Source organism: Mus pahari, chromosome 22, assembly GCF_900095145.1.
Source record: "Mus pahari chromosome 22, PAHARI_EIJ_v1.1, whole genome shotgun sequence".
Classification (NCBI taxonomy): Eukaryota; Metazoa; Chordata; class Mammalia; order Rodentia; family Muridae; genus Mus; species Mus pahari.
The window spans coordinates 6752210-6773351 of NC_034611.1; the positions used below are offsets into that span (position 1 = coordinate 6752210).

Genomic DNA, 21142 nt, shown 5'->3' on the forward strand with positions numbered 1-21142 from the left:
AATGACTGGAGTAAAGCCACTGTAGCTCACTGTCTTCTTAAATAGCACCAGTGCGCAGAAAAAAAGGTGACAGGCTATGTCCTCACACCGTCAGAGCTAGGGCAAAGCAAACCCACAATGTGGGGTTTCTGGGTGAGTAGAAGCATGTGGCTGCTAAGAAAAATCCCGAGCCAGTTCCTTCACTAAAACCATGGGAAATTTCCATTGGGAAATGACTTGCTCCAAGGTTTCTTGATTTGTGTCCCCTCCCCCCACACACACACCACAGTCTAGAAAGAGGAGAAAAAAGCATGGTTCCTTCTAAAATCAAGACTCGATGCTACTCCAAGTGTGGCTGAGGGGCCTCCACATGAGCCCTCACCTTGAAACACCTCATAAACGGCAGAATTTCCCACCTGGCAGCAATTCTCTTTAGAATGAATCAGTAATTTATAGGCTCTAGAAGTTTGCCAAGCCCTGCTCTAGACCAGCTTGGAACTCAGTGAGTGAGCTAGTCCCTATGTACCCCAGCACTCAACCCCCAGTGGCACCTGTCTCTTCCCTCACCCTTCAACACTGGGATCACAGACCTGCACCCCGAGGATTGGCTTTTACATAGATGCTAGAGATCTGGACCTGAGTCCTCATGCCAGTATTTCATTCCCTGAACCACCTCCCTAGCCACTGGGGCAGCTTTTTCAATGACAGATGCCATCCTTCTGCATTCTGATTGAAATGCTCAGTTTCCCTAAATGATTCCAAATGTGCAGCCAAGGTCACAAAGCCCTGGGAGGCTTCCCCGTCCTTCCAGAAACTGTTCAGCAGCCACAAATACGGGTACCGCTGGTGCAGAATGAATACTGAGAGCTCCTAGCAGGCTAGCAGTCCCTCTGCCCACATATAGTTACAAGCCAGAATGACACCAACCTCTCACATCCAGGTGCCTAAGCCTCCTTCTTCACAAGTGAAGTTCCCTTTACTGTGGGTTTCAATCTGGAAAACCTGTGTGGAAATCTGTTGTGACAGAACAAATCATTAAGCCTGGAATGTCTCTGCCAGCTTGTTGAACTTGTCTCCTACATACTGTTGGCAATTAAGATAAGGTCCCTATGCTGTCAAGGTAGCAGAGAGAGAAAGGTTATTCAAAAGACTTAGTGATCTCCAATAGGCAAACAGACAAACCAAAACCAGAGAAGGGTTCCCCACAGGCTTTAGCACCCTGCAAAGTCCGCCTGTGAGTCAGCTCAGGGAGGCCCAGCCCCTTCAGGAGAGCCTGATTTAGGATCGGCCCCTGCTTCCAGGCTGGGCTGGGCTGCATTTCCTCACAAGACCCAGTCTTAATAGCGACTCCCTAGCTGACTAAAGTGTCACATTTTGCTCATTCCCAAGCCTTCTCCCCCACCCCTTTCCCAGACAACTTGCTGGTGAGCAGGGGGTGTTGTAAAGCCACCTCCAGCCTCCTCCTTTGGTGACTGCAGTTAAGCAACTTTCAAGTCCTTTCACTGCAACAGTATGAAGTTCCTCGGGAAGCCCAGGAGCCACACAGCTGCTTTTCTGCCTGTTTGCTGGCTCCTTTCGAATATTCTGAAACCTGGGCACTGCCACTCTTACGACAACCGCTATGCTGGGTAAGTGGAGCCAACTTCTTGTCCTGCGAGGCTTTGAATTGTATGAGAAGGGTGTTGTTTAGCCCCCATGTGCCTCACCATTTTGTTGTTTGTGGTTTCTGTGTGGCTGAGGGCTTCATAGTCGCTCTATAAAATGTATAAACAGCATCCAGTATTGGTTCAGTTGGCTGCGAAAGTACGGTAGACAACAGTCTGGCTATCATACTGTTTAGAGTGTCCCAGCCCCAGCTGTGGCCTCAAAATTCAATGGGAAAGTGTCTCTGGGGGTGCTGTGGCTAGTATCTGCAGGATTTGCCTTGGTTGCTGCTCAGCATAAGGAATACTGTTGTACCACATGAAATATGACCTAGAAATTAGTGTCCTTTAGAATGGTGCACTCACTTCAGCCGTGGGTTAAAATTTACCTGTGACTTATTTAAGAACTGAATGTGTTTTTTTTTAAAAAAAAAAAAAAAACGTTAGTTCAGGGTGATTGTTAGATATTTCAGATCTGGGTAGTTCAGATAATTCGACACAAAATAAATAAGCAGAAAAAAAGTAGCCAACCGTAAACATGCTGGTATTTTTAAGAAGAAGAAACAGAAGAAGAAAACAGTTTTCTCCTCTCTATAGGTTAGCAGGTTCTGAGAAGGCAATGGGAGGCCCAGAGCTGGAACTAAAGAAATGTACCACTGTGCGTGCTCTTATTATCCTGAAGGCTTACTGTGGTACAGACAGCCTGTGCTTGGCTCAGATTTGCAGAGTGCTGGGTTTTTTTTGTTTGTTTGTTTTGTTTTTGTTTTTGTTTTTTGTTTTTTGAATCTGGAAATTATAGAATGCCTGCATGTTAGAAAGGAACCTTAACTAGATCCTCTAGTTCAGTTGCTTAAAACCAAGGAGGAGAAGTGACATTACCGTACCACTCAGTTACCTCCAGTGGAAAAAAAATTAGTGTCTCAAAGAAAAGTTGTTCATTTTAGGAATTGTGTGTGGAGCTTGTGAGAGTATGGAACACAGAATTGTGTTTCCCTTTCTCTTCCCGGGGATCTGGATGCTGCTTTTGTTTAGTAATCTTCCAAATACAGGATTTACAGGGAGACATTCACAAACATGATTTTAATTGGGGAGGGCACGGGATCAAGAGGGGAGGTGTTTGGTGAAATAGAGGTGGGAATATAACCTTAAATTTTTCCACCTATGTTTTTTTTCTTGAGACACAGAAGGGCATTTACATCCAAGAGGTTATTTCTAGTCTCCTGCACAGCAAAGCTTTATATCCTATCATTTGTCATGTGCCACACAACACTCCTTAGAGATGTGAGCAAAGACTGCTTAATGACTGACCTGCATCCTAAGGCTGCGGAGGAGTTAATCGTACTTTTCAGCTGATGTCAGACCAGACGATGAACATATCATCAGTTTAGATGTGCTCCATGTGATACAGGACCCCACTCCTCCACTCACCTGTGGCCTGCATCCTTTCCCAAGCACCACTGAGTGTAGGAGAAGTGAGGCCAGCAACATCTTTTCTTTCAGAATTTTTAAGAAATGATGCCGCCGCGTCTTGGGGAGATCACCCTGCCTCCTCTCTTGCTGCGCACGGAAGGTAGTAATCACCATTTCTTTCAGCCTGCAACATAAGGTAGTCCCGAATGTATAAATTACCAGATGTCTGAAAGTTGGAAGGACAAAAAAAAATGAGATGAAAACTGAGAAGCTGAAGAGCCTCTCACTATCTGTCCATCATAATAGAAGCCTAAGGCCTCTTGAAAATCTGAACTGTACTGGGTGTTCCCTCCACTGAAAATGAAGACCTTTAACTCACCTTCACGATACAGAAAGCCATCCTCTCCTTACCAAGGACAAATGAGGGGAGCGGAGCGTTTTGCTTTGTTTACTTAGGAAGCACTTACTACATATTTAGCTCTTTAGGGATCAAGAATCTGGTAGGAAGACAGGGTGAAACAGGAATGTTCTGTCTTCGCTGCTGCCTGTTTAGCATGACTGTAAGCTGCCTTCTGTCATCCCTTCATAGGTTGTGTTGATTTTCTTGTTAATAATTATGGGATAATCTTATTCCTTGCATTATGGAAAAGATATTTGGCAGGTCTTGCCCAAATGCATTACTATGTGATTGTCATCTGCAGGCCCCTGAGCATGAATAAAAATTAGAATATTCAGGAAAAAACAACATGCCCCTTCAGAAGAGCAAACGAGCAGCAGGTCCTCTCATTACAAACAAGAACAGCTGAATAGAGCCAGTGTGTAATAGAAGCTTCCTTGAAGTGTCTGAGGAAATAAGTTTTAAAATGAGTTTGAGAAACTACAGACCTATAGAGAAATCTGAACACAAAGACTGAGACCTTTTGGGGTAACTCTATCAGATCACACATTGACAAGGAAGATTTAAAAAGACAGAAGAGAACAAAGCAAGATCAACAATTTGACTTTCAATAAGATTGCTCTACCACTGCTCAGCTAGAGGAGGGCTGCAGGAACTAACAATGCCAAGTCAGACATTACCATCAAAAGCCACTCAGTAAACAAGACTCCCACAGGGCAAACAATTCTGTCTTCTCTTCTTTCCCATCTTGTTTTCATGGAAGAATCTAATTATTTGCTATACTATGTGGTCATAATAGACAAATAATGATTTGTACCATAGGAAGGTGTGTGTGTGTGTGTGTGTGTGTGTGTGTGTGTGTGTGTGTGCGTGCATTGTCCACAGTCAAGAAGCAGAGAGAGATGAACACTGTACTCAACTCACTTTTTCGTTCTGTGACACTAACTTGTAGAGGCTTGCTGCCTGCGTTCGCAGTAGGTCTGCCCTCCTCAGCTAGATGTTTTTGAAAGCATCCTGACAAATAGACTTGCAGGCACAGCCTGGGTAACTCTGGTTCAGAGATAACTCACCGAAAGTCTCTGCAAGAATGTACTTAGGGTTCTCACCCACCTCTGCCTAACGCTTCAAACTGTACCTTGCACTCCAGCACTCATTTAGGAAAAAGTAGTGCTTTTATCTTGTTTGGGAAAGAACATGATCATTTCAGCAATCAAGGAAAAGTGTATCTTTTTTAAAAAATTATTTTATTAGATATTTTCTTCATTTACATTTCAAATGCTATCCCGAATGATCCCTATACCCCCCTCCCTGACCCGGCTCCCCTGCCCACTCACTCCCACTTCTTGACCCTGGCATTCCCCTGTGTTGGGTCATATAAAATTTGCAAGACCAAGGGGCATCTCTTCCCAACAATGGCTGACTAGGCCATCTTCTGCTATATATGCAGCTAGAGACACGAGCTCCGGGGGGTACTGATTAGTTCATATTGTTGTTCCACCTATAGAGTTGCAGACACCTTCAGTTCCTTGGGTAATTTCTCTAGCACCTCCATTGGGGTCTCTGTGTTCTATCCTATAGATGAGTATGGACATCCACTTCTATATTTGCCAGGCACTGGCATAGCCTCTCAAGAGATAGCTATATCAGTGTCCTTTGAGCAAGTTCTTGCTGGCATGTGCAATAGAGTCTGAGTTTGGTGGCTGATTATGGGATGGACCCCCAGGTGGGGCAGTCTCTGGGTTGTCCATCCAGAAAAGTGTATCTTATAAAGGTGAGATTGGAAGTTTTATCTCAGATACCGTCTGTCAGGGGTGAGGGCATTACAGGTGGTCAGTCATTGCTTAGAGTGCAGGTGGAGCCCACAGGACGTGGACGGAGCCCACAGAACATGGGCGGAGCCCACAGGACATGGGAAGTACATAAAGGGGCACTTTAGATGATTTAAAGATGAGGAAAAGCAGGACTGGAAGTATCTGTAGACATAACCCTTCATCCTTGTAAGTATTATCTCAATACTCATTGTGTGCCAAGAGCATCAACCAACAGTGAATACCCTAGAAAAGCTGCCAGTTAGTGAAGAGACTGGCCCCCCAACACAGAAACTATCCAGGGCATAAGTGCTGCCTAGGAGACGCAGGCTCTGATGAGGATCGTGCTCATTGTACCAACTCAGAGAGTTAGACATCTTTTCTCAAGCTGAGCGTATGCTGATCTCCCAGGACTGCTGTGTCTCCACTATGAGGACAAAGAGGCCTGGCTTCCCACCCATACTGCTTGTGGTTGTACCAGCTTGCAATCCACCAGCAATGGAGGAGTATTTCTCCTTCTCCACATCCTCACCAGCATCTGCTGTTACCTGAGTTTTTGATCTTAGCCTTTCTGACTGGTATGAGGTGGAATCTCAAAGTTGTTTTGATTTGCATTTTCCTGATAACTAAGAATGTTGAATATTTTATTAGGTACTTCTCAGGCATTTGATATTCCTCAACTAAGAATTCTTTGTTTATCTCTGTACCCCATTTTTAATAGGATAATTTGGTCTTCTGGAGTCAAACTTCTTGGGTTCTTTGTATATATTGGATATTAGCCCTCTATCAGGTTTAGGATTGGTAAAGATCTTTTCCCAATCTGTTTGTTGCCTTTTTGTCTTATTGACAGTGTCTTTTGCCTTTGCAATTTTATGAAGTCACATTTGTTAATTCTCCACCTTACAGCACAAGCCGTTGCTGTTCTGTTCANGAATTTTCCCCCTGTGCCCATATCTTTGAGGCTTTTCCCCACTTTCTCCTCTATAAGTTTCAGTGTCTCTGGTTTTATGTGGAGGTCCTTGATCCACTTAGACTTGAGCTTTGTACAAGGAGGTATGAATGGATCAATTTTCATTCTTCTACATGCTAACCACCAGCTGAGCCAGCACCATTTGTTGAAAATGCNGTCTTTTTTCCACTGGATTCTTTTAGCTCCCTTGTCAAAGATCAAGTGACCATAGGTGTGTGGGTTCATTTCTGGGTCTTCAATTCTAGTCCATTGATCTACCTGTCTGTCACTGTACCAATACCATGCAGTTTTTATCCCTATTGCTCTGTAGTACAGCTTGAGGTCAGGGATGGTGATTCCACCAGAGGTTCTGTTTCCAGGATCTGTCCATTGCTGAGAGTAGGGTATTGAACTCTCCCACTATTACTGTGTATGGTGCAATGCGTGCTTTGAGCTTTAGTGAAGTTTCTTTAATGAATGTGGATGCCCTTGCATTTGGAGCACATATGTTCATAATTGAGAGTTCTTCTTGGAAGATTTTTCCTTTGATGAGTATGAAGTGTCCCTCCTTATCTTTTTTGATAACTTTAGGTTGAAAGTTGATTTTATTTGATATTAGAATGGCTACTCCAGCTTGTTTCTTTGGACCATTTGCTTGAAAAATTGTTTTCCAGCCTTTTACTCTGAGGTAGTGTCTGTCTTTGTCCCTGAGGTGGGTTTCCTGTTTGCTCCAAAAAGTTGGGTCCTGTTTATGTAGCCAGTCTTAGTCTATGTCTTTTTATTGAGGAATTGAGTCCATTGATATTAAGAGATATTAAGAAAAAGTAATTGTTGGTCCCTTTTGTTTTTATTGTTGTTGTTAGAGTTGGGATTCTGTATATGTGGCTATCTTCTTTTAGGTTTGTTGAAAGATTACTTTCTTGCTTTTTCTAGGGTATAGTTTCCCTCTTTGTGTGGAGTTTTCCCTTTAATATCCTTTGAAGAGATGTATTCATGGAAAGATATTGTGTGAATTTGATTTTGTCATGGAATACTTTGGTTTCTCCATCTATGGTAACTGAGTATTTTGCTGGGTATAGTAGTCTGGCATTTGTGTTCTCTTAGGGTCTGTATGACACCTGTCCAGGATCTTCTGGCTTTCAAAGTCTCTGGTGAGAAGTCTGGTGTAATTCTGATCATTCTGCCTTTACATGTTACCTGACCTTTTCCCCCTTTACCCCAATTTTTTTTAAAATAGCACATCATTTTCTCTAAATATCTCTTTTAGTATATTGTTGGGTTGCCTAACTTTTGCTTGTTTGTTTGTTGCTTTAGCAAAGAACCCCTGCCTTTAATATTCTAAATAAATTCATTTTGTAGGCATATAAAAATCCAGAACAGCTATGGCTGGTTGACAGTGCCGGTGTCCAGACCCCTGGGGTCCTGTACCTTTGACCTGATCAACACCCAACTTGGAAATATGGTCCAAGAAGGGAGCTTTTTATCTATCTATCTATCTATCTATCTATCTATCTATCTATCTATCTATCATCTATCTATCTATCATCTATCTATCTATCTATCTATTCAGTTTACAACTCAATATCAGTCCCCCCCTCTCCTCCTAGTACCCCCTCACCTGGATCCTTCTCCACTCCCCCTCCCCTTTTCCTCTGAGATGTCACTTCCTGAACCCCAACTCCCTTAACCCCCACCCCCTCCTCATTATTTGGCTTCTTTGGGTCTCTGGATTATAGCATTGTAAACACTTAGAGAAATGTTTAATGTCCTTAGTCATCAGAGAAATACAAATCAAAATGATTCTGAGATTTTTGCCTTACACTCATCAAAATGGCTAAGATCAAAATCTCAAGTGATAGCACATACTGGCAAGGATGTGGAGCCAGGGGAACACTCCTTCATCGTTGGTGGGCGTGCAAACTGGTACAGCCACCCTGGAAATAAATTTGACAGTTTCTCTGAAAAATGGGAATAGTTCTACCTCAAGACCCAGCTATAGCTCTCCTGGGCATATACCTGAAAGATGTTCCATCATTCCACAAGGACACTTGCTCAACTATGTTTATAGGATCATTATTTATAATAGCCAGAAAATGAAGACAGCCTGTTTCTCAATGGGTAAAGAAAATGTGGTTCATTTACACAATAGAATACTACTCAGCTATTAAGAATGAGGACATCATGAATTTTGCAGGCAAAATGGGTAGAACTAGAATGTATCTTGAATGAGGTGACCCAAACCTAAAGGCATGTACTCATTTATAAGTGAGTACACTTATACATGGATACAGGAAGGAAGCTTTTATGTCACAATCTAGCTAACAGGAAAATGGAAAGGAAAAGCCAAAGTCCACACATTTAACCTGTTCTCCATATGGGCTAGAATTGGGAAGACAGTTTAGGTATAAGGGACATTGTGAAGTATTGTCATTAGCCGAAGACCAGCTCTGGAAGCACTTGCTGAGGGACACTCGCAGGTTTGCAGAAGTCTCAGAGACACTGGTGACCACAGTGTCACCATTTCAACTTGGTTCTCCAGATACAGAGTTTCACACTTTGAAGTGACTGAAAATACATTGTTTTTATTTTACAAATGCTCTTTCCAAGTTATTGACTGACAAAATTAATGGAAACAGAAAAACATAAAACAAAAAACAAACAATACTTCAGCCTTTCTGTTTACTACCCGAGAAGGCAGACTCCCTGAAGATGAAAGGATTTGCAGAGTTAGGATGAGGTTAGGACTTCGCCCCAGGTCGGTGAGTTCTCAGCATCTCTCACAATTGACACCACAGCACTAGGTGGCTCTAGAAGCCATCTCAACCTTCCCTACTTCCTTCAATTACTGTGGATAAAGCCATATGGATTGGCAAAACTGAGGAATCTTTAAAGAGGGACTATTTCATTTCTATAAATATTTGTGAACTGTCTGTCTGTGGCTAGGCTCAGACCAGAGAGATGAAAGAGCAACTCATGCACACTACATAGTGAATAACTCAAGCAGGTAAACAAGGAGTTTCAACCTAGACCCCCGACTCCATACAGAAAACTTGTCATGCCAGGTAAGGTCGTGTAATCCAGACTGAAGGATGAAGGGAAAATCAAAGTTGGCTTCTCAGCTGTGAGAAGTTTCTTGAAGGACAAACAGAAATTTGAGGAGATTCATATGTGTAATTATGCTGCCTTTTCCTTTTAAATAGCTGGTACGGAAAGGGCATGGCCTAGTCTCCCATAAAAGAAAACCAAAGCCAACTAGTTGAAATTTGAGGAAGGCTTTCCAGACCCAGAGGATAGTTTACGTCAGAGAGCTCCAAGAGAGCTTGATGAGCTCTAGATAAGCAGAGTAACCACTTTCTCTGAGAGCAAGACATAAGCTAAGGCTGCAGAGGCATGCAAAGGAGTGACATATTTGTCATCCATCACACACAATTCTAATCTCACCTAATGTGGTAGAATAGTAATATATTTTCAGCAGGAGATGCAGATAAAGTTTTAAAAGAAAGTTCTTTCTATAATCCCCGAGAAGGGAAGATGTAAAGGCTGACGGCTGTGCACAAGGCAACTAAGGCAGTGATGATTCTAACACTGCAATGGCAGAGAGAGAGAAAACGGGATGAGCTGAAGGACCTGTCAGGTGTAGAGCTGCAACCATTAAGTAATTAAATAGATACAAGAGGGAAGTGTACAAAATGGCACACATTTAAGATGGAGTGAGTAGACCAAAATCTTTACAGAGGAAATATAAATGATATGCAAACAAATTCTAAACATCTGGTAGATCACCCAGGAAGTATGCATTGGCATGAAAAGAGTGCCGAAAACCAGGGGAGATGTCCAAGAGGAGACTGATAGAAAGGTCTAGAAAGTAAGAAGTACAGAAAATGATAGTTAAATGAATGTTGAGTGGTAACAAAGAGGTCAGCACAACCGAACACAAGGCAATGCTGGGAGGAGAGCCCTGCAGAAGAGGGGAGGAAGGATTGTAGGAGCCAGAGCAGTCCAGGACCAGGAGAACACAACCCACAGGATCAACTAAGCAGGGCTCACAGGGGCTCACAGATCCAGACTGAAGCAACGATCCGGAGTCAGCCTGGCTCTGGCTGGGTCCTCTGCATACACGCTGTTTGCATAGCTTGGTGTTCTTGTGGGACTCCTACCAGTGAGAGAGGGGAGTTCTGATGTGTTTGCTCTGCCTAGGACCCTTTTCCTACTCCTCCTCCTCCTCTTCCTCCTCCTGGGTTGACTAGGCTAGCCTTGATATGACTGATTTTCTTTCTTTCTTTCTCTCTCTCTCTCTCTCTCTCTCTCTCTCTCTCTCTCTCTCTCTCTCTCTCTCTCTCCATTTCTTTCTTAAAGGTAAACTGAGGAGGAAGGAATCTGGGTGGTAGAGCAGGGTGGAGGGAGACTGGAGATAAGAGAAACTGGTTGGGATATAAAGTATGCAAAGAATATATTTTTAAAAGTTAAAAAAAGAGAGAGGTCAGTTACCTCAGTTATTGCCAGGCGGTACCTGTTGGTTTCCATAAAGGAAATCATGTGTGATGTCATCAAAGATATCTTTGGTCAAATGGCTGAAAAATCCAGAGCATATTGAAGACTGAAGGGAATATGAAAAAATTAGCATTAACTGTGGACAATAATTTCTAGTGGATTATTTATCCCTGAAGGGAAGGTGGCCACAAGAGTTGTGGGTTCAAACCTCAAGCCTGAAGGACACCTTTACCATTTTGCTATTACTTAATGGAGGAATGGTGTCTGGTCTTTTGCCATATAAAGAAGAGTGAGAAGCTGTAGGTAAAGAGGAGGTCACGTGAATAGGAGATCTGAATAAAGGAGCAAGGTTTTAGGTTCTGGATGTTCCTGAGGGAAATGACTTGAGTCCTTCAGAAGGCTCACCACTGATGGTAAAGATGATAGATAGTTCACAACAGAACCACGACTCCAGCCCATGAGTTTCTACTGGATAGTTTCATGTAACTTCATTTGACAAGTAACATTACCCATAAACTATTACTGTGCTTATAGCAGATGTGCTTATTCACAGGACAAGGATGTGTGTTTAAATGCATCTGCATGATGTCACAATGTAAGTAAAACAAAAGGAATGCTGATAGCCTCCCAGTTCCTACCCATTCCGTAACTTTCTTTTCTCTGGGTCTGGAAGAAAGACTTCTCAGCCTATGTCTGGCCGCTTTCTGTATCAGGCTAGTGGAACCAGGAAGAGAGAAAAGAAAAGTTAGAGAATTTCTTCCCTGCCCCTTGCTTCTGGTTTCGTTTGGTGCCATGGTTTGATGGTAGCTGGGTCTTGGATAAACATGTCTTGCTGGCACTTCCCTGACATAGTCCAGCTCTCTCTAGTCTCTAGGGTGTAATGCTGTTGTTCCTCACACCCAGGGACTACCATGCTTGGCTGCTTTAGCATCCCTGGACTGTCCATTCCTACCCAGTTTCCACCAATCCTCATGCTATTAAATGAATTGAACCATCAGAGCAGAATTTCTCTCTGGGAAACACCTGGAATTGAACACACACACACACACACACACACACACACACACACACACACACATTTAAGGAGTTTTTTTTTTCTAATGCAGTTTCTGGGGCTCTGAAAGGAAAAATCATAAAAATAAAACAAAGCAAACAAACAAAGCTAAAAACATAATAGCAATGCCAAAAGGGAAAGGAGACGACAACTGCTAATTTCTATTTCTCTCTCACTGGAGGAAATGGCATAGTTCTTTGTAAATCAACATGCAGTGCATGATACAATATTAGATGGTCATGTTAATAACTAATTGGAAAGGCTTGGCATCCATGCGGGTACATCTAGCTATAAAATTGACTGTTTTCTCTCACATTTCTGAGGGACTAAGTTACAAACTGTGAACATCTTGGTGTCTTCTTAGGAAGAACTAGGAATACCTTCATCCATCTCCCAACATCCCATCCCCCACCCTGACTCCTTCCACACACTGACTGCTGGTCACACAGTGGCCATCATTCCTTAGCTCACATGGGGTTAGGATCTTTAGTATGTATGTCTTTCTGAGAGCCTGTGTGGCCATTTCTAACCCCTTAGAGCTTATGTTTTAATCAAGCAGTTGATTGGAAGGATAAAAAGAGGGACGGAGAGAGGACTGGTGAAAGGAGGTGACACATATGAACAAGTAATCAAAGGAAAATGCCCAGACATTAGGTCACCAGAGATCCTCCTTGACTTGTCCCTTCCATTATTTTCTCAACATGCCCATCTTGAACTTTTAAGGTATTTCAGTCTTAGGTTACCACCTGCTAAAGAGAAGATGTTCAGCATGATACTCATCTATCACCAGATAAGAACTTGGTTTATTTATACACATATAGAAATCTTCAACCTTTTGAATGTATGACCTCATAGGTGATACTTTTATCCCCCCAACTTGCCTTTCAGAATTCCTGTATCTTATCAGACTAATTCATGAATGAGATAAATGTCTGCTAAGTTCCTTTTATGGTTTTACAGATTTGTAAAATGTGGCATTCTTCTATTCATCATAACTGTAATGGATGTCTGATGTGATAACAGCACATATGGTGTCAAAATCACTAAACATCCTGGAGGTTGGAGGCCTTTGAGATCTGCCAGGATAGCTGTTGTTTAGAGCTGATGGAATATTTTCTTGTCTGCAAGCTTCTAAATACTTAGCATTCTAAGAAGATGATGATGTAGAAAACCCACTTCTCCTATTTTCCAACCTCTGTGAAATATAAAGAGATGACAATAAGTAATTACTAGAAAATCAGTATAATACCTAATTAAAACACACACACATACACACACCTATACACACACATATACACATATATACACATATACCCATACATACACACATACACACACATGTACACATATATACATACTCAGACATATACACACATGCACACGCACGCATGCACACACACACACACACACACACACACACACACACATACACACACCCCTGAGCATTTTTGCTCATTGTGACTTTTTGCCTAAATTAAAACTAATTTTGCTTTGCCTATAAAAGCTTGACTTGCTGAGATAGTGTCTTATCCATCTAGTCACTCTGAATATCTCTATTTACTTGCACGCCTCCCAGTATCTTACCTTTCTATATTAGTTACTTTTCTTGTTGCTAAAACAAAATACCTGACAAAGACAACTTAAGTAACAGAAAGGTTTCTTTTGGCTCAGAGTCTGAGGTTACACACCTTCTGACTGAGAAGGCATAGAAGCAGGGGCTGAGAAGCTGCCACAGTGTCCCCAGTCAGGACAGAGGTAGGTAGATGTGATGCAATGCTCTTTTCCTTCTTTTCAGTCTTTCTATTCAGTCTAAAATCACAGCCCATGGGACAATGCTAGGACATTCATAGGGGCTCTGCCTCCCTCAGCTAAAGCTCTGGAAGTGCCTGGTGATGTATGTGCCAGAGCTGTATTTCATAAATAGCTTTAAATGTAGGCAAGTTGACAGGGGAAATTAACTTTTCTTCTTCCCATTTCTGACCCAAAACTTTTTACTAATAAATGACAAGAAGGGAGGGAGATTGGGAGGGAAATAGACAGGAAGGGTATACTTATAAATAAGGAGTGAAAATGTCAGTGTATTAGGTCACCGTGTACTCTTGACTGACAAGAAGGAGGGCCACGCATCTTTCCTATGTCACTGCACTTCCATCCCTCCTGCTATGAGCTATAAAGGTGCTTTATCTCTTCGGTTCCTTCCGAGGCATCTCTCATCCTTTCTGTCAGTGCTACGATAGGCAACCTGCACATAACAGGCTGATTTAAAGCTGAGGAAGCCCAGAAGTTAGATGCTAAAGAGCCCCGCTTCAGGTACTCCCGAATAAAACACAGTCTCTTGGGGGATTTACATTCTAAAAAGAGGATTGAAAAATTAATAAACCATGGTGTTGAGTTCTGATAAGGGCTAAGGAGAGATAAAGTGCAGAAGGGGGATAAAGAATGTCAGAGAGCTGATGGGAGGAATAAAGAGGCCAACCAGGAATGATATGGCTAAAGACAGAAGTTTCTAGGCATAAGAAAGTGTCAAGGTGGGAGACTTTGTGGCATGACCTTGAACAGCCAGCAGCATCACTGGGAACTTGTTGGGAATAGAAGTTCCTAGTCCGGCAACCTTCTCTCCAGCAAGGAATGCTGGGAGTGGTGCCTGGACTTTAAACACCTCAGGCTGTGATTAAGCTAAGGTTTGAAAAGCACTGGAGAGAGTCAGAAGGGGGGGGGCAGTGGGGATCAAGGCAGGGCCTTAGTCTAGGCGAGCTGTATGACATGCATCTTTAGTTGCTGCTGCTGTTCACTAGCCGGCCATCTGGCCATCTGTTTCCCTTTGATCTGTGTGAACTGCCCAGAACCACACACAGTCTCTTGCCTGTGTTGCTTTCTTTTCAGCACACTTTGGCCAACCCCCGACCATCTATGCCTGTCCACCATTCGAGATCCAGTTCAAACACTTCATCCTCAACCAGCCAAATCTGTAACATCTCCAGTTGGCTATGATTGCTCCCACCTAAGAGCCACAGCACCCTCTCTATCCTGCACACCATTGTACTACCTGGGATCTGCATCACTGTGTGGTTAGGTCAGAAGGAAGTAGAGCCTTAGATGCTGTCTTCTCTTCTGTGTATCTGTATTCTCACCACACCTGAGGAGTATTTAATATGTTCAGTAAAAACCAGGATGGGTTTGTGAGTGGATGGATGGACAGATGGGTGGGTGGGTGGGTGGATGGATGGATGGATGGATGGATGGATGGATGGATGGATGGATGGGTGGATGGATGGATGGATAGAAAGGGCAGAGGGAGGGAGAAGAAGGTGGTCATGAGATAGGGAGAGAAACAAACTTGAAATCAAATAGCAGACACTGCTAGATTAACTTTGATATGAGGACAGCAGGAAGAACTACTTGAAAGCAATTTCCTCTCTAGCCTCAGAGGAATGTGGGAACCCCAGGGCTGGTGCCTCTCTGATCATCGGTGTGTTGACCCATCTCCTGCCATTGTACTCTACCTGCAGATTGTTTTTGAGGCCTTAAAGTTCAGACTTGGTCTTAGCTATTTTGTTAAGATTCTAGGCACCTAAGATTGCTTTGAACACCACTCTGCTTCTATGAGGAGATCACTGAGGCAAAACCACTGTTCCCTGGCTGGTCTGATTTGGATTCCTCTTATGTTTTTATTAGCACATATTAATTATACATAGTAATGGTTTATTATGGCAATTTGAGACATGTATCTAATACATTTTAATTACATTCATTTTCTGGTTTGACGTTTCTGAGATAACTAGTTTTAGTATATAGCCAAAACTCATCTTTTATTCTCAGTCCTCCTGCAACAGGAATTAGAGACATTAACACTACACATGACTTTTCACCGCTGTCTTTACCAATCTGGAGAAATATACATTGGTTTACCATCTAAAGAATATATATAACTTCATCTGAAACTATAGATGGCTGATCAGTTCATTCATTTTGAGGATCATGCTTTACTTTATTTTTTTTTTCTCATTGTAAAACTAATTCTCATTAACCAAAGGTCTTTTGTAAGTTCTTTCAGAAGTGTATTGTCTAGATTCTACTCTTCATTTATTTTCCATTTCTTTAGATGCCCTGACTCAGGAAAAACAAAGCTTGCTCGCAGGCTTACACTCAGCTCCCTAAGTCAGACCCTGCATTATTTTCAGGTACCACAGAATTAAGATTGTGATAAATGCAGAGGCAGCTTCTTTAAAGTGAGCTTAGGGTAAAACCCTGAAAAGCCTATTAAAGAGAGGGCTGCACATGTGGCATAGAGGCCTCAGACTCGAGCTAATTCTTCACTGATGCTCAGCATGCTTCCGTGACAGGGGTTCCAAAGAATCCCAAGATACCCACATTCATAAAGCCAGTTGGCTCCTGTGAGAAAGGAGAGAAAGGGTGGAGAAAGAGAGAGACTGAAGGTTGGTTGATGACCTATGGCCAATGACTTAATGTCACACCCATGTAACCAACACATGGCCACATTTCATCATATCATGAGAGACTAGTGTATCCTAAATGCTGTAACCCTCCATACCTGCCATTACCATTAAGCACAATGCATTTGACAGGCTGATGCAATATAAGCAACAATCCCCAACTCCTATAACACATAGACCACCAACATTATTCATGAACTTTATCTGGCTCTGCGCAGAGGATATGGAGATGTCCATTTAATAATTTGGCTAGGCCTTGCATGTCCATCTTTCTTGCCATTGACAGCAGCAAATGATCATGTTCTCTCATAACTCTTTCAAAACTTCACTTAACTTCCTCCTGGGTTCTCAGAATGTTCCTCATAATCATACATCACTTTGTATGGCAACCATTTATTTTTTTCAAACTACAGTATATCCTCTTTGAGAAAAGGGACCTCATCTTATTTTGCTCACATCCAATCTCTCCAAAGACTGGCAAATACCTGTTATCTTACTCATCGCCAGTGTTGAGCTACATGGAATAAATTGCCAATACCGGTGTTTTAAAATCTAAAATGACCACAGTTTCAGATGTTTCAATAACACAGCTCTAAATTCTGAATAACGAGCACATTTTCTCTGTCTACAGTAATGCTAGCAGCTTTTTTTGTCATTAAAGTTGATAAGATCTATCAACCTTACAGAACACACTGCTAGAGCTACTCAAGGTTAGATGTGTAAATGATTGTGGGGACTCTGCTAAAGATGTAGATCAATTGAACTTCAGGACTTAATGGAAGGACTTAATAGCAGAACTGAAGTCTCTGCCTTTCTCACAAGTTCCCAGCTGTTTTCTGGCATGTGTTTAGAATCCATGAAGCATAGAGGCACATCTTCAGAGTGTGTCAGGTCATTTCTCCAGCTCTGCCACTGGCAATCAAGGTTACCTGGGTGGGAGTTCGTCTCTCTATGCCTCAGTTTCTATATCTGTAAACTTGAACCATTATTAACTGAGTTCATGAATGCTAAGTGCTTAAAATAGGCAGAAGACTGACATGTATAAGTTAACAAATATAAACTGTTTTTCATGTTAATATTCTCTGGAGTTTTATTTGTAATGCTTTCCCAAGGGAATCATCTGAAAGGTGGACATATGTTTAGAGTGCAGAGAACGATGTTTACTACCAATTTATGCACTCTATCAGAACCTGGAATGTAACTTATATTCAATAATAGGCCAAGGGTACATATAATGGAATCTACTGGGCTCATTGTAAATGTTGATCGCTTTTAATGGCCAAGATATAAAACAGAGAGAAAATGAGCTATAGAATATCATTAACCATTCTGGCTTTACAATAATTTACTTTTGCATATGATACTGTCACTATATCTGGCACAAAAGCTCCCAAATATTTTAATGGCCAGGTGATTTCATTGCAGATTTTGCAATCCCTATACTTTTTTCCAATTTGCTAATTGTTCTGTATTAAGTATGAACAGTTTCTCATTCAAAGAAAAATAATTTCAAGCATGTATAAATTCTCAATAAAAAAAACCCCAAAAACCAAAAAAGTCAAAGGCAAATTTTTACCTTCTGTGTATCCTGTGCCAAGGAGCTTTGCAAATAAGCATCAGGAGTCAGTGTACTTAATTTAACAGCCAGTGCCAAGGTAATGACAGAAAAGGAAAACAAGTACAGCCTTTGCTATTCCTTAGTGCAAATGAGATTGATGGCCTTGCCAACAAAGTGTTAAATCACCCAAAGCAGTGGCCTCCTGGAAGTCACTTAGACTGTGGGGCTATGTGGAAATGAGGAGCAGGACTCACGGCTGGCCTTCCAGCTCAAAGTGATGCCAGAAGGCGCTGCATCATGCCGATGCACGTGATGCACGTACTTAAGGAGATAGATCTCAAATGACAGTCTTCAGTGGTCTCAGTGCAATGGCACTATTACATCTATATTTAGATTTTTGTTTAGAAGAGAGAGAAGCATGTGAAATAGTACATAGAAAATCCATCCATTATACCTTTACATGTATTTCCTTATGACAGATATTTTTCCCAGTCTAAGCTTGCCTATTACATTTTAAGATGCAGGAAAGGAAACATTCCAGAAGTTTCATGCACAACCTATTTCATTTTAAAATTGCAGTGATAGTGGTCATTTGAACACAGCACAGATCAAACATCTTTTGATTTCCACAAAGTGACTTGAGGATCAATTTTTTCCCCACTTCTGTGGGATATGGATGGACCATGGTCTAATAAAGTGTCTCATCTTAATTTTCATCTTAGTCACCACTTTCTCACTCTGGCTTGGTTTTGCATATGACCAGTGGCTATTTTATTCTATTTCTAATTCATTAATCACAACCTGAAAACTACAAAGAAATCATTTAGAGATTGATTACAAAGCCTTTACCTTATTCCTTTGAGTTAAAGAATGATGAAAAATATTTATCATATTTTTTAACTATAGACAATCCATTGTCACCCAGAGAAAAGGTGACCTCCAAAGTACAATGACCAAGAAAACATTATATGTGTATACTTATTTTATCTCCTCTTTACTTTACTTTTGTATGTTGTGGCAGACGGAGTAATACAGGGTTGGGTGTGTTCACAAATTTCTACCATGGGGCTTTAACAAAAGAATGGGGCTGTGGAGATGACTCAGTTAGCTCTTCTTTCTCAAAAATGATGGTCTGAGTTTGTTCCCACATAACAATCTGGGTATGGGGTGTTCATCTGGTGTGGTGTGGTTGTCTGGTGTGGTGTGGTCATCTGATGTGGGGTAGTTGTCTGGTGTGGGGTGGTCATTTGGTGTGGGGTGGTCATCTGGTATGGTGTGGTCATCTGGTGTGGTGTGGTCGTCTGCTGTGGTATGGTTGTCTGGTGTGGTATGGTCATCTGGCGTGGTGTGATCATCTGGTGTAGGGTGGTCATCTGGTGTGATACGGTAATCTGGTATGATGTGGTCATCTGGTGTGGTATGGTAATCTGGTGTGGAGTAGTCATCTGGTGTGGTGTGCTCATCTGGTGTGGGGTGCTCGTCTCGTGTGATATGGAAATCTGGTATGATGTGGTCATCTGGTGTGGTATGGTAATCTGGTGTGGTGTGGTCATCTGGTGTGATATGGTCATCTGGTGTGGTATGGTTGTCTGGTATGGTACAGTAATCTGGTATGGGATGCTCATCTAGTGTAGGGTGGTCATCTGGTGTGGGGTGGTTATCTGGTGTGGTGTGGTCATCTGGGTATTGTATGATAATCTGGTTGTGATGTGGTAATCTGGTGTGGTAATTTGGTATAGTAATCTGATGTGGTGTGGTCATCTGGTGTGGTGTGATAACGGATGTGGTAGTGTATACCTGTAATACTTGCATTGGGAAGGTTGGCAAAGTGGATCCATGAGGCTCAGATCCAGGAATCCTGGCTGACTGCAAACACCAGGTAAAAGTTATAAAAATTGTCTCAAAAAACAATGAGAAGAGCAACTGAAGAAGAAACCTGCGGTTGACCTCTGGGATCTACACATATGATGTACATTTAGATGTATGTATATCCACACACATATACCCCAAATTTATGAACATGTACACACATAACCCTAAAGAGATGATGACAATCCCTGTGCTCCATTGAGTTAACCAATAGCAGCATCTCATGCCCCTATATTAACTTATCATGTTTATTGAGCCTCTGTGTCTATATATCAGGACTCCTAAAGTCATGTTTTGTGGAATGGGGGCTGTAGGGAACAGGGGCAATGAGGAATTTGTATTTTTGCTTGTTTTAGTTTCCTTTATTTTCCCCTTTGCTTTTTCTTAGCAATTGTTGAAAGACCCATGTAGTAGAGATATTAATCATAAATAATCAAAATTTATCATAAATAACAAAAAGTTTGCTTTTATCCATCATTTTCCCTTTAACATTTCTGCAAGGCAATGTAAATGATGTTAATAGTTACATAGCAAACTACCTTCATTTTCCTCCTTTCTGGAATTCCATCGTACTTTGTTTAAAGAGATAAACTAGCCCTCCCCCTCAAAGCTATGCAAATGTTCTAGATTTTTCATTTTAAATTATATTTTAAAAATTATTTTCCCTTTTGATATTTATGCTTAAATAAAAGCTTCATTGGTGTGTATGCGTGTGTGTTTGTATGGTGTGTATTAATGTGTGGTGTGTGTGTGTATGATGTGTACATGTGGGGTGGGGTTTGGGAGACTGTACAAGTAAGTGTGTGTATGGTGTGTATTTATGTGTGGTATGTGCGTGTATGGTGTGTATGTGTGGGGTGAGGATTGGGGACTATACAAGTGTGTGTGTGTGTGTGTGTGTGTGTGTGTGTGTGTGTGTGTGTGTGTGTGTGTTGTCGGAAATGTTTTTATCTAGAGGACTTTACAGCAGAGAGTACTTAGAGAAAAATATATATTTATTTTCATCTCCACCTGACTCCCAGTGGAATGCTATTTTTCCCACATATCAAACTAGTAGAATGAAAGACTGAAAATAGACAGAGCTAGAGAAGGCATGGGAGAAGTTATGACTGCTCGGCAAGGGAAGAAACATGAAGTTGCTGTGAGTTCTTTATAAATTTATCTAGAAGATTTGTTAAGATTTTTAGAACCCCTCGCAGAGAAATATCACTAGAAAATTACTTGTCTAAAAGAATTATTATGTGTGTCAAATGCTTATTATATTGAATATAGTGGTTTTTAAAACACTAAAAAACAAAATCCATTAATTAAGGATCAATCAGGAAAATTGTGATATGTCTATAATATAAAATATTATGAAGCTATTAACAAGGAATGAGCTATGAGCATAATTTACCTAGAAGAACATGAGCAATATAAATTTTAAAATAAAAAGAAAGGATTAAATACTATGACCCTGTTTTTGAAATGTGCTAACTTTTGCATTGTGCAGATGTTTCTTTGGAATCTGTTTATGTTGATGTTTGTTTT

The 21142-nt window shown here is 41.5% G+C and overlaps 1 protein-coding gene across 1 annotated transcript in view; it reads left to right on the top strand.

The window, feature by feature from the left end:
• The first annotated feature begins 1272 nt into the window (after window positions 1–1272).
• The window catches only part of Cpa6 (carboxypeptidase A6), a 339381-nt gene continuing 319511 nt past the window's right edge, over window positions 1273–21142 (top strand). The window contains exon 1 of the mRNA XM_021222178.1: window positions 1273–1607. Coding sequence (XP_021077837.1) covers window positions 1492–1607 — 116 coding nt within the window. The 5' untranslated portion in view covers window positions 1273–1491. The remainder of the gene's footprint in view (window positions 1608–21142) is intronic.